Source organism: Trachymyrmex cornetzi, unplaced genomic scaffold (assembly GCF_001594075.2).
Source record: "Trachymyrmex cornetzi isolate Tcor2-1 unplaced genomic scaffold, Tcor1.1 scaffold147, whole genome shotgun sequence".
NCBI classification, from domain to species: Eukaryota; Metazoa; Arthropoda; class Insecta; order Hymenoptera; family Formicidae; genus Trachymyrmex; species Trachymyrmex cornetzi.
This window is the reverse complement of record NW_017296059.1, coordinates 5,288,180-5,301,303: the sequence shown is the minus strand read 5'-3', so window position 1 is coordinate 5,301,303 and position 13,124 is coordinate 5,288,180. Positions and strand designations below refer to the sequence as shown.

General features: G+C 35.6%; 1 protein-coding gene across 1 annotated transcript in view; it reads right to left on the bottom strand.

Moving 5' to 3' along the window:
- The window catches only part of LOC108757798 (nephrin), a 412,797-nt gene that overhangs the window by 76,137 nt on the left and 323,536 nt on the right, over nt 1-13,124 (bottom strand). The window contains exon 3 of the mRNA XM_018502383.1: nt 2,959-3,170. Within this exon, the coding sequence (XP_018357885.1) occupies nt 2,959-3,170 (212 nt within the window). The remainder of the gene's footprint in view (nt 1-2,958; nt 3,171-13,124) is intronic.

Genomic DNA, 13,124 nt, shown 5'->3' with positions numbered 1-13,124 from the left:
TGTTGCTGGTTATCGCGGAAAAGCCCAGGAAAATCGGAGAGAGAAAGGAAAAGATAGACTGAAAGAGAGAGGAAAGGAGGGAGGGCAAAACGTTGAAGAGAGAGGAAGAGAGGGGGAGAGAGAGAGAGAGAGAGAGAGATGCAATCTAGAAACTCTCGGGAACCAATCTTCTCTGATGAAAATACCTTGTCCTCTGTGAGGTTTGATACCGCACCCGCGGGGGCCAATTTCGTTTGTTACTTTTTGGAATACCGCGAGTACGTTTGAATTGGACGGAGTCCTTCGGTCCTTGCGAGGCAGATTCCAGGGGAACGTTTCGAGGGTACGTGCAGGCGAGTGTAGTCGGCAAAGCAGGGATAAGGAGGTGAAAAATGCATTGTCCCCTCAGCGCGTGTCACTTTTGCGATCAGTTCTCTCGGCGAAAAATATTGGTGCAGCTTAATTAGAGCTCACAACCACGTGCGAAGACGATTGCACAAAGGAAAAGCGCTCGGGATGTTAAACTTCCACGAGAGAGATATAAAGCGTGTATAAAAGCTTCTCGTACTTTTTAATTGACACGATGTGTTTTGTATGGAATGTTGATGTAATTATCTCCGAGAGACAATTACAAATAACATACATGGAGTTGGAATTATGAAAGTCGCAGTAAATTGTAAGCTTTCGTAACGATAGAAAAATTCTCGCGATAGAAAAATGGATCTCAATCTCGTGAAAGAATATGTCAATAAAACCATCACACATCCGTTTACTCTAGGATAACCTGTATTTGCGGGTCTTATATGGATATTCCATGTGGGGTGTTCCGAGTCGAACATTTCAGAAACACTACGCGCGCCCGGCTATTACTAGAAAGGGTTAGATCGCCTGAGGGATCAGCAGGGGAATTTCATGCTGGTCGTCGGGTCTTCTGGGAATCTGCACTGCGACACTTACATTCTCACTATCCTTATCCCTTTCCATGTCGGTTCGAATCTCTCTTTCTCTCTCTCTTCCTTTTGCTCTCTTTTTTCCTCTTGATACCCTCTCACCCTGTCACTATTCCGCTTCAGTCGATAGCAGCGGCGAAGAGAGGCGCCAAAGATGGATTCCGGTATCGGAAGGATTGGGAGTAGGATTTCTCAGGTTATATTCCTGCCGCGAGCTATACGGGATATCCCGAGCGTACTTTGCTATAAGCGACTGCTCCGAGCGGGGTTTCCATGAAAGTTACACCTTCGTATGATGTGGACTTTATGATCAACCCGCACGACGTTGTACTCGCGCCGCGTACATCCGGGTAAAGAAAACGCACCGTGGTACCCGGATATTACTTCCAGTTGCAAGAGAAAGGAAGCAGAAGCAGAACCGCTTTATACGTAATGTAATGGTGAACAAGAATTTTTGCGGATGTCGTTCACGTAATTAGGACTTGTTAGCTCATCGTGCTCGTTGCGGAATACATACAGAATCTGACATACCACATTTGAGAGAGGCCCTGAGAACGTCTTTAGGACGTAGAACGTCATATGTCTTCTTTCCTTAAACTCGTATCAGCTTACGGGTTGACGATTACGACTGACGATTGCTCAGTTCTATTTCAGCTAATCACGATGAACTTGCTGCATCGTGATTGGCTGAAATAGAATCTGACAACCATTAATCGTCAATCCCCAATCCGATACAAGCATTAGAAGTTTATGCTGTATGGGATGTCACACTGATAATAGGTCTTTTTTTATTTTTGCTAGACTACATTAAGAACTCTCGCTTTCGCCAAATATTAAACGTACCCCAAAAATGTACACTAGTTTAGCTATAAAAAACTAATAAAATATTCTTATAATGTAAGAATCTGAATTTGTCGCGTCCAAGTTCTGTTTGAAACGATGCGCTCGGGAAAGCTTGGATCATGCGATTCACGTGGCGGAAAAACCGCAGGCGCGTAAAAGAAAATCGCAACCACGATTGGCTCATGCATTTTTCAGCGGTCGCTTCAGTATTTGCTTGATCGGACGTTTGTACGTCCCTTCGACGTCGGGGCGTACCTTTCGACGGGTTCTGCGAAAGGCAACACGCGGTGATAAAATGGTCGTACGCGAGGGAGTGTGTGCTCGAATAAGTAGCGCGAATAGAAAGTAACGCGTACTCCGGTTCAGTCGCAAGTTCGCGACTGAAGTAAGAGATCGATCGGAGCCGTGCCCTCGCGAAATAGCGACCTATAGTGTACCTATACCCTTCATGTTCGATCTGATCGCCACGAATCGTTTCTTCGCGGCGGCGCGGCGTAACGTGCGTGCCGAGCTTGATCGATTTCCCAAGCGAAATGTAACCACTATTTCTCTCCTTCCTCGGTTCTCACTTTTCCATCCAACGTCCAGGAGAGCGTAATATGCGCCTAAGACTTCCCTTTAAAGCCGTAGTAAATTAGTTTGCTGCGTGATCTTCCTTTGATTGAATGGAAAAGGAGAGCGACAGTCTGCTTTTGTGTAAATGTCGTTGCTATTACTATTGCCATATTATTTATTATGATTGATATGAGATGATATTTAATCTTCGTAATGTTGACTTTATTTTAAAAGTTTATTCCTGTTAACTTATGCAAAAGTTTGAAACAAATATATTTGTTTAAAAAAACCTCCTTTCAATTAAATCAATCTAGTTTTATATTGCATATATCTAAAATCGAAAGTTTGATGAAACCACAGAATTTAAAAATATTGAAAGCCGTATAGAACTTTAACAATTTAAAGATAAAAATTGAAACTAAATTTATATGAAATCAATTCGTTAAAGTAGAGTTCATAAAGAATTATGGATTTAACTTACTCTTTGTTTAATTGTTTTAAATTTAATAACTATTTTTATACTCTTAGATGGAATACATATAAAAAAAATAATACATATAATAATATATATAAAAAGAAATTATAGATTCAGAATATATATTGCATTAAATTCTTACAGACTAGTACTCACCGATCACGGTCAAATTATACCGGAAGCTGCGCGTCTGGCCTTTCCGGAAATCCACTCTACACCTGTACGTCGCCGCATCGTGCCGCTTTATATCATCGATCACCAGAACCGCCGGGCTTGGAAAAGATGTTCGGAAAAAGGCGCGTGGACCAAAAACGCCGGAATCCGATGAGTGGTGTGCCTTCGTCACTGGCTTCTCTCGCGCATCGATTCTGTAATGAAAACAAAAATCCGTTTTAGAAACTGTTAAACTTGTAATCCAAGAATATAAAATATTCCATAATTATAGAGTAGATGATAGGCGTTATCCCATTATCTCTTACTGAATAACCGCTATCGAGAAATAATTTTAGTAACCGTTATCAAATTTAAAGAATAACGGTTAATAGACTAAAGGGTTATTTTCATCAAGCCATATTTTTACAAGAATAAAAATGCTTAAAATTCTAATACTGTTATAAGACTATTTGGAAAAATTTCCAATCGGAATCGTTCCATTATTTTTTACATTTCGCATTAAAAAAAAAAGAGATATCGAATCGAATCTTTTCAAATAATTGTATACCTTTCCAGCTCGAATATTCTGGTAAGTTCATGATTTAATAAACTGGTTAGCTATGTTACAAACTAATAGCTATGTTTATCAGGAATCAGCGATTAGTAAACATTTAGTAATTTTAATTGTTTGTGGAAATATACTTTTAGATTCTCGATATATTTAAATTAATATATATCAAATGCAATAATCATTAAGACTGATAATCAAGTTACTCTTTTCTAACAATGTTATAGTAACCGCTTAATCAAATAATTGTTTAAATAACCGGTTATTTTGAAGCAACAATTATTATTATAACCATTTAGTAAAAATAATCATTTCATATAATATAAATGATATCCTTTCTTACAAATATATATATTATCTTTTTTTATGCTAGATCGATCTCGTACAATTTTCAAATTCTTTTTTAATTATTTTGCACTTTGCGTCCAATTCTTTAAGTTCAATACGGCGCCATTGTATACTCGGGTTTCTTTTTCTTCCGCACAATTGTAAGACAATTACTAGAAGTTTCAAGAATTCACGGCACGATCGGTGGTATTCCGATATGTACATAGAAAACGATCGTACAATTTCCGGCCAATGAAATTCCAACCTCACGCAAGGAGATTCTGCTGAGCGACGGCAGACAATGGGGATTGCGGGGTTGAAAGGAACGACGGGGAGAAAAAATTTGCATTGCGATTCATTGACCGCCCCAACGAACCATGATAGCATGTATCTGAGTATTACCCGCTTACGAGCCCAATATAATTATTTCAAATCGATGGAATAATTATCGTGCACGGTGCAGAGAGAATGGGGCGTGGCGCGTCCAGGTAGCCGGCGATAACGCAATTAAATCGCAGCCGTGTTATCCGATATTTTGAACGGACACCGCTCATTTCATCGATATTGCGTAGATACTAGCCTAGCTGAAGAAAAAGGACCGATATGCGCGATCGAATCGAATCGAATCAAATCGTACCACGCCGGCTGATTACAATGGATAATTGGAAAATATAATCATGCCGCTCGGTATAATCTACGGCATTTACGTTATATTATGGTTTAGCGCTCATGTAAAATATATGCGGACGTTTTGCGAAATTGAGCGACCGCTGAGATGCAACACGAACGATTGAATTAAATTCTGATAGCTGATTCTCTCTCTCTCTCGAAAACTTCTTAATTTGAAATGAAGACGCGCGCGATAAGAAGATTCACAAAGACAGTACAATGACAGCAACATAGTGCGCGAAATAAATTTGCGAAATAATGGAAATCAAAGAAAGCACTGAAAATGAGATAAAACTGAGGTGGAATAAAGAGAAATGTTCACAGTTGATTTTTGCCGCTCCGTGTTTCGCGGTAATTCTGAAATGAGATTTTACGAGTGCGCGTTCAGCGATTCCCGTTTGACATTAACTGCAATTATATGCACGCGTAATATAGTAACTATATATTAATGGGAACGTAAAATTTCCCGGTGGCGCAATATCGGATCTCGTTTGACGTAAATGTAATGTCAAAAGCTTCCTGTCGGTGAAATTACGTATTTTATTAACGAAAGTGGCGATATATACGTTACGAAATTCACGATCAGTACGGAAGGAAAGTTATTATTATTAATTTCACACATATACCCACGTACACATACAGATATACGCAATTTAGCAGAGGATCCTATCCATATCATCATAAAACTACTTTCGTCGCAACGAGTAACACATTATGTCGTCGTAATTATTAATAAAAGGACATTTCCTCTCATGACAAAGATCAGATTTAACGTACCATAATTATGTCTCGCAAAATACCGCGACGTTAATTACCACGTCATGTCTCCTGATATTTGCGACATAGAATAATTCGGGCGATTCTAATGTGAGAATACGTGGAACGAATGCGTTTGTATTGTGTTTAAATTTAGAAAAGAAAAAAAAATCGCATTTCGTCCGTAATAATGTACCGTACTTTCTTCTCGCTTTGAATGCGTTCACAAGGCTTATGCGCTGCCAGCACACAAGAGTTTTTATTCCCTTTCCTTGGATTTCGCACAGATGAGGGACGCGGGAGAAATGCGATGCAGTGGATGTAGTTGAAAAGTGGCGGGAATAGAAGAAAACGACGGAGACGAAGGGCGGGAAGATACGCGGCCAAGAGATGCAATAAGGAAATGCGTATCTTTCGTCTTCCCTTTATGCGCCGGCAGGACCGTTCCCTTATCCTTCGGCAGGCGTTCTCGTCGAGGAGCACTCCGGCGAAAGACCCTCGATTCACGTCGACGTGGGCGCCAAGTAATACGGAATCGATGTCTGTTTTATGAAACGTTTTATCTTACCGCGCAGCCAGCTTTCTAATATTTCGCTCGACTCTCGCCTACCTCGTTCACGATCTTTTCCTTCGAACTATCGTTCTCCATCTTCACCATTTTCTCTCGCTTCATCACGTTAGGCTGTTCTTTCTCATACAACTGCGTTCCGCTTCAATTATCTTTCCGAGAATGATACATACTTTTTAAACCAGTATAGTAAGGAACCAGACATAGATGCACGTCCCTTAAGATGTGCAAGCTATTGGAGTAAAAAAAAAATCAGATCATAGATGTATTTCGATGTCAATATAATTTTTGATGTTTCGATAAGACAAAAAGACAAATATTTTCAGTGAAGGCGCGACATTTTGATAATCCGAAAAAAGTCAGAATAGAAAGAATCACTATCTTAAAAATGTTCTCGTACTACTTCCTAGCCAATAGACAGTTTTAAATTATTATGTATATATAAAATAATTAAAATAATAATATAAAAGCATTATCAACAATATTCGCTAAAGTTATTATGCATAATTATTTCTTATGTATAATAAATATTTATAATATAATTTATTAAATATTAAATAATTTATTAAATTATCCTTCCACTGATGAGAGATCTTCTAATTGATTTTGTCAAACATTAACTTTAATTTTGTGTACTGACATCGTGCTTGGCTCATTGCCTTGTGTTATGATTTACCCATATAAATTTAAAATGCTGCTATATATATTCGTAAGTTTAATATTAATATTTCTATACAGGTAATACGTATATAAAAATGTATATGTATGTGTTGTTCATTTGACAAATATTCTTGACAAATAAATTTCTCTCAAATTGTACGATTAATTTAGATATGTAACTTAACCAGAATAAATTTCAGTATTTACTTTGTATTTAGAACTTTTTCAAATTTCTGTCTAATATGTAAATGTAGAAAATCAAATTAAGAAAAAATATCTACGGAATAAGGTTTTGCATATTATATTTGTAATTTAAAATTTCATACATTTACAATTAAATATTTTCAAAACGGTACGACAAAAATTAAATGAAATGTTTTCAAGATATTATTGACATAATCAATCTTTATATGTGTATCATGTGATTTGTTTTATATTTCATCAAATGAGAGAACCTCTTTAAAAATAAAAAGATAAAATATACAGGAGCGCAATAAATGTGCATTGAAAAAAATTTTGGTCCAATAAATGATCGTTAATCAATGTCCGACTTAATGTAGTTAGTTTATTGATACAATAATTGAATTCATTTATATAACTACATATTCATTCTTGCAATAAATTCTATAATAACAGTTTTATATATAAAAAAAAAATCTAAATTATTATGAGAATTTATTGGACCAATTTTCATTAATTTAATGAATATTTTATTGTATTTATACTTTGGTTCAATGTGAATACTATTGAGAGCTTGAGAGCTTGCGAACGAGCGACGGTCGCTTTTCTTTTTTCAGACACTAATAGATTTTATTCGGGACGCAGTATATATGAATTGAAAAAAGGAAAGGAGAACCATGTTTAAGAAATCTGCCTTTCTGCGGTTGTGCATAACTGAAAACGCCGGCCATTTCATATTTAAATCAAATAATTTCGGAGTACAGTTAAATTCATTTCCAATATTCCGCCCTAATCCACGGTCTCGTGCACCTTTCTTCCCTCCTCGCGCATCTCCTATGCGACTCTCCGCCAACGATACATCCTCGTAAAAATGATAAATGTCCGACGAGCAAAGAGTAAATAGCGACGGAATGAATGTACGGTTCGCCGCTTTTGCATAGCGTACAAGAAAATTATACGTCTCTAAATATTTATTGGCGCATTAATTTTGTGACGTGTCTTTAACCTGGATTGCCACCCTTCTCCTCCTCCACCAGTCCTCGCGACACGCAGGAGAAAGGTGGGGAAGGTGCAGCAGAATAATTCCCGTTGCGTCTCGTTTGTTTACCGTGGCACGCCTATGGGATAAAGTCGCCGGGATGACCCTCTTTTACAATTTTCTAGATTACATGAATTTCGAGAGCGGCTGAGTGCTTTTTAATATTTCGCTCTACTTTTTCCCGTGCATGCTCTCCATGTGTGTGTGTGTGTGTGTGTGTGTATACATATATACGGTCTCTTCCCATCTACCTTTCTTCTTTCTTTACACACACGTCCTTCCCTCATCCCCTTCTTCACCGTTCTCTCTCAGTTTTTTCTCACGGTCCTTTATAGCGAAAATAACACGCACGGCCTTGGGGCAAAGGGTAAATAGCAAGAGAATAAATGCATGGCACCCGTTTTACGGGTATGCGCAATAAAATTTTTTTTCTTCCTTAACTCGCTCCCGTATAGCTCTATGTTAATTCCTCGTGTTTCTGCGGAAAACCGTATTCACGGCATATCACGATCAACCGGTGGAATTATCTAAAATTCGCGCAGTGCTTTTACATTCGTTTTTATTAAGTCGACGAGACCGTTATGTTTATATAGTAATAAACAGCTGTATTAATAAGAACCTTGTTTATGTGCGTGTACCAAGATGCATGTATTATTAATCTTTCAAAACAGTCTTATGTTCAGTCGCGAATTCAAACAAAAGAGTTCTTTATCTCACACCAAACGTAACTTTTCAAAGTGTTTTTAATCGATATACGATCAATATTGTTGATAGAACTGTGATATATAAAAATATCAGAGAAATAAGTATGACGTATCAGGAGACATAGTGTTTTACAGTGCTAGGAATGATATATTTCGATAAAATTGCATAAATATAGCTATATGTATGTAAAATTTTTTTAATGTACGACGACAGTTAAAATTATTTTAAACGACTTCACACGAAAAAAAAACGATTTTGCTAAAGTATTTAAAAATGTAAATAAATACAGATCTGAAAATAATTTTATTAAACCTCAAAATAATTATACTGAAATCTCAAGCATGATAAGCAGTGCAGTAAAAAGTTTTGACACTTTGGCAATTAGTTTGAGCATCCTACATAATTATTTTGATGGTTGAAACAAAATTATTTTCAGATCTGTCTAGCTAAATTTTTAGTTACTTCAGCAAAATTGTTCTTTCCGTGTGAAATCGTTTAAAACAATTTTAGTTATAAAATAATTTATTTTAAATAAACAAAAATGCAACGAAGCTAAAAGCATTTAAACGATCTTTCTGTTTTAGCAAACGATAGAAATAATCTGCGAATGAATTCAATATATTATTCAAAGAAATATTAAAAGTGATTATTTTTCTTTGTAAAAAACCTGTAAGTGTGATGTAAACATAAACCAATGTCACCTAATAAATATAACATTACATTATTTGGCAATGCTTTTAAGAATTTAAAATTTATTCATGCAGTATCCGTATTAGTAAAATTATTAAAAAATTTTCAAAAGTCTGTATGATATTTTAAAAAATATGTATGTAGTATATTAAAAGAAAAAGATATTTATTTACAACTTTGTTAGGTGCATTTTTAATAACGTTACGTCATCTAGCTACGCTTTTAATTAAAAATTTACTCGTGCAATACCTTCACAATATATTAGTAAAATTCTATTTAAAATAATATACAGAGTCAACACAATGCCCTAAAAAATACATAACATATTATAATAAGAAAATATTGATTTATAACTTTAACTCAATTAAAAAAAATATTGTAAATGTAGAAACATCGCAGCGCGATTTATTAATAAGATAAATAATATATCCAACAATTGAGTTGCATATAAAATTATTGAAATAAATACAAAACATTATTTATTAATATAATATGTTTATGAGAAATTGTTAAGAGATATCCTTCAGCAGTAATAGCCAAATTGCATTAATATCGCACAACGCTACATTCTAACGTCCTTGTATATTAACCGTAAACCTAGAAATCAATCTCGACTTTATTTCTTCAATATATTGGCGCAATCTTCGATGCAACTACTAAACGCTAAATTGCGCAATAATGTCGAGAATGTAGAAGCCGTTTAAAAACAACAGTTAAATTGACCGTGACGCGCGAGTTAGATGACGAAACGAGATAAGGAAGAAAAAGCATTTTGTCGCGAGTGAGACTTATTTCGATTAGTTCTTACGATACGAACCAGTTTCCACCGAAACTCTCAATTTGATTCCACTGTGGCAAATCAAATTTAGAGTATTATTTCTGCAATGGATGTAAAAGCTTTGTGAATCGAAGCGGCAGGAAATAAGCGCAGTCAAACGCATTTCCACTGACTTATAGCAAATTCGATTGGACATACTCAGTACACACTGTTACATATAAAAACAGTCGTATATAAATTGATGTAAACATGTGTTTAATGTAGATACAAAGATTAAACCGTAAAATTCTCAATATATTTTATTGTAACAATTTGAAATAGACACCGATGAGAATACCCAAGCAGAACAATAAGCCATAATATCAAAATGATGTCAAAATGATTCTAAAATGCTATTTACGGTTCATTTTAACGCCACTTCGACGTTACCGTGATTTGTTATTCTGCTTAGATAAATTTAATTAAATATTTAAGAGAAATCCTATTTTTCGATCAAACCTCAGTGTTCGAATATTTCTATGCGAATCTATATACATGAAATGCAATCAAGAATAAAACTGACAAGTAAATCTAGAAAGTGTCACTCACCGATTTTGATGAAACTTTGCATATTTGTAGAACTTTAAAAAATATTTGACACGTATTTTTTTTTATCGGCAAAAGTCCACTCTGAAGGATAAAAACTACCCCTTAAAGGTAAGGGTAGATTTAACATATTAGGTGAAATAAGTTAAAAATTTTGAATTTTATACTTTTGACATAAGATTTAGTTTCAGCGACCTCAAAAATCCCCTAACTCACTTTATAAAAATTTACTTTTAAAAATTTTCAATTTATTTCACCTAATATGTTAAATCTACCCTTACCTTTAAGGGGTAATTTTCACCCTTCAGAGTAGGATTTTGTCGATAAAAAAAAAATACGTGTCAAATATTTTTCAAAGTTCTACAAATATGCAAAATTTCATTAAAATCGATGAGTGACACTTCCGTAGGTTTACTTGTAAATAGCAGTATTAACATATTATTATTATTTTATTGTATATAGAGAAATTACAAAGCATACACAAATGATGAAGCACCAGCAGAACTGCTGTTACTAAGCCTTCCAGAAAATGAAATAAATTACAAATTACAGAGAAATTAGTACAATTCCAGAAAGATAAGCTTCTTGCTTAGTAAATAACTCGATAGTTTTAAGAAAGTAGAGGCCAAGAATGATTTGAGCATAATTGATATTACTAAGCCTACCAGAAAACGAAACGCACATATGAAAGTAGTATTAAAATAGTAACATTAATATATTGAGCAATATAATAATTTTTGATGCTGATAAACATCTTTATTGTGTTAAGTAAAAGTTTATAATTCAAAATACATTTCACTTTTACACTCAGATGAAATCAGTGTACAACGGCTTTAATATGCACCAGTGCACACTAGTGCGTCCAACCGAATTAGCTATTAAATTTGATTCTATGCCGCATTAGGTGTTTGGGTGGAAATTAGACCATGGTTAGGCTGCGTTTAGAAACTACATCCGAAAGCCCTAGTGCGTCATTCTATCTTTATTGCTCATTAGATATACTTAATCCCTTCAAACTTTGTGTACATTGTAGTGTACATAAAATTGGAAAGTATTATCCGTCGAAATTGTTTACTTCTATCGACATCATCTGAAAGCAAATGTACATAATAATGTATGTTTAAAAAATAATCAAAATTTTGAAACGAAAATTAAAGTACTCTTAAATTAAATTAAAAAAAAAAACTTTATTTAATATGATTCCATTAAAATCAGATCTGAAGGAATTAATATTGTTAATTCTCCGTCGACAATGTTGGACTTTAAAAACAGTCGATTGTTTTTATCATAAATTCTGTCTGGATAAATTTAAGTAAAAAATAAGTAAAATGATTCAACTTTTATGATAATAAAAACTAGTTAATGCTTTTACAAAGTATATACACTGTTATCAAAGGGGAGTGATAATCTAATCTCTTGAGTTAATTAACATTTTATTATTTTAACTTCCATGTATGGTAAAGTGTAAATCAATCAATTTCTATGATTGAGTTGTTTAGTTTCAAAATAAACAACGTTCATATACATTTAGTAAGTAATGAACTAGATTTAGTTCTATTGAAATCAGGTTTGAAGAGGATAAAACAGGGATAAAAAATAACTCAGGGTGCATTCCGTTTCATGCATGATGTGCATAGTGCATCATTTATCTTTGTTTAACATTCGGTGAACAAGGATAAATAATGCATCATGCGTGAAACCGAATCCACCCTCAGACACTGGAGATTTATTACGGTTCTTTAGACGAAGTGAAAATTACAAAAATGAGCCAACTCACCTGGTGTTAGGGCTATGGCAGAGAACTAGTCGTAACATAAGGTAAGACAGCTACGTTTTTCTCTGTCTTACCTTACGCTACGAAAGTTACGTCTCGTTACGTCTCGTCCTCTGCCATAGCTCTTAACCAATGAAGTTATAAATATTCTAGTAAATTTAATCGCACTTTCGTAATTTTCACCTCGTTTCAAGAACCGTAATAAGCTCCTTGGAATGAAAATTCCGAACGCGAACTTAGACGAGTCGCGCGGCCATTTTGCGCGTATCCCGCGCGCCGATATTTCCTCGTTTTCGTGTCGTACAGAATACGATCCCCGTATGAAAAGGTAAATAACAACCGAATAAAATGTGTACATACCGCCACTAGTCGTCTCTCGATCCGCCACAGCCACGAACGAACCGCAAAACGAAACCACGAACCAAAAAACACGCGCCACTCGAGCGACTTTGCGTCGCACCTGTGATCGCGCGAAACACTTGAAGCGCTTTCCCGCGTTCTTCCTCTCCCCGACTCACCCCCCCGTCGCGCCGCGCGGCTGCCAGTTGGCGCGTCACGTGACGCGCCGCGTCATCTGACGTCACGCGGAAATATTTCCGTGACGCATGACATGACCGGTGCGTTCGAATGCCGCGGTTCGCTGAACCGTCGAAATTACACACGTGTAAAAATCGTTTCGTTGTATTACGCGATGTCTACAATATAACTCTTGAGCCGTAATAATTTGACAATAAAATTTAACAGTGTATGATTATTGCTTTACGTTCTCTACTGTGATTGATTAATTTGCTTACTGCATAAATTTTTTGTGTGCCGTAGACTTAACAGACGTGCACCGAAAAAAGTGATTGTGTTTTAATTCGAGAAATC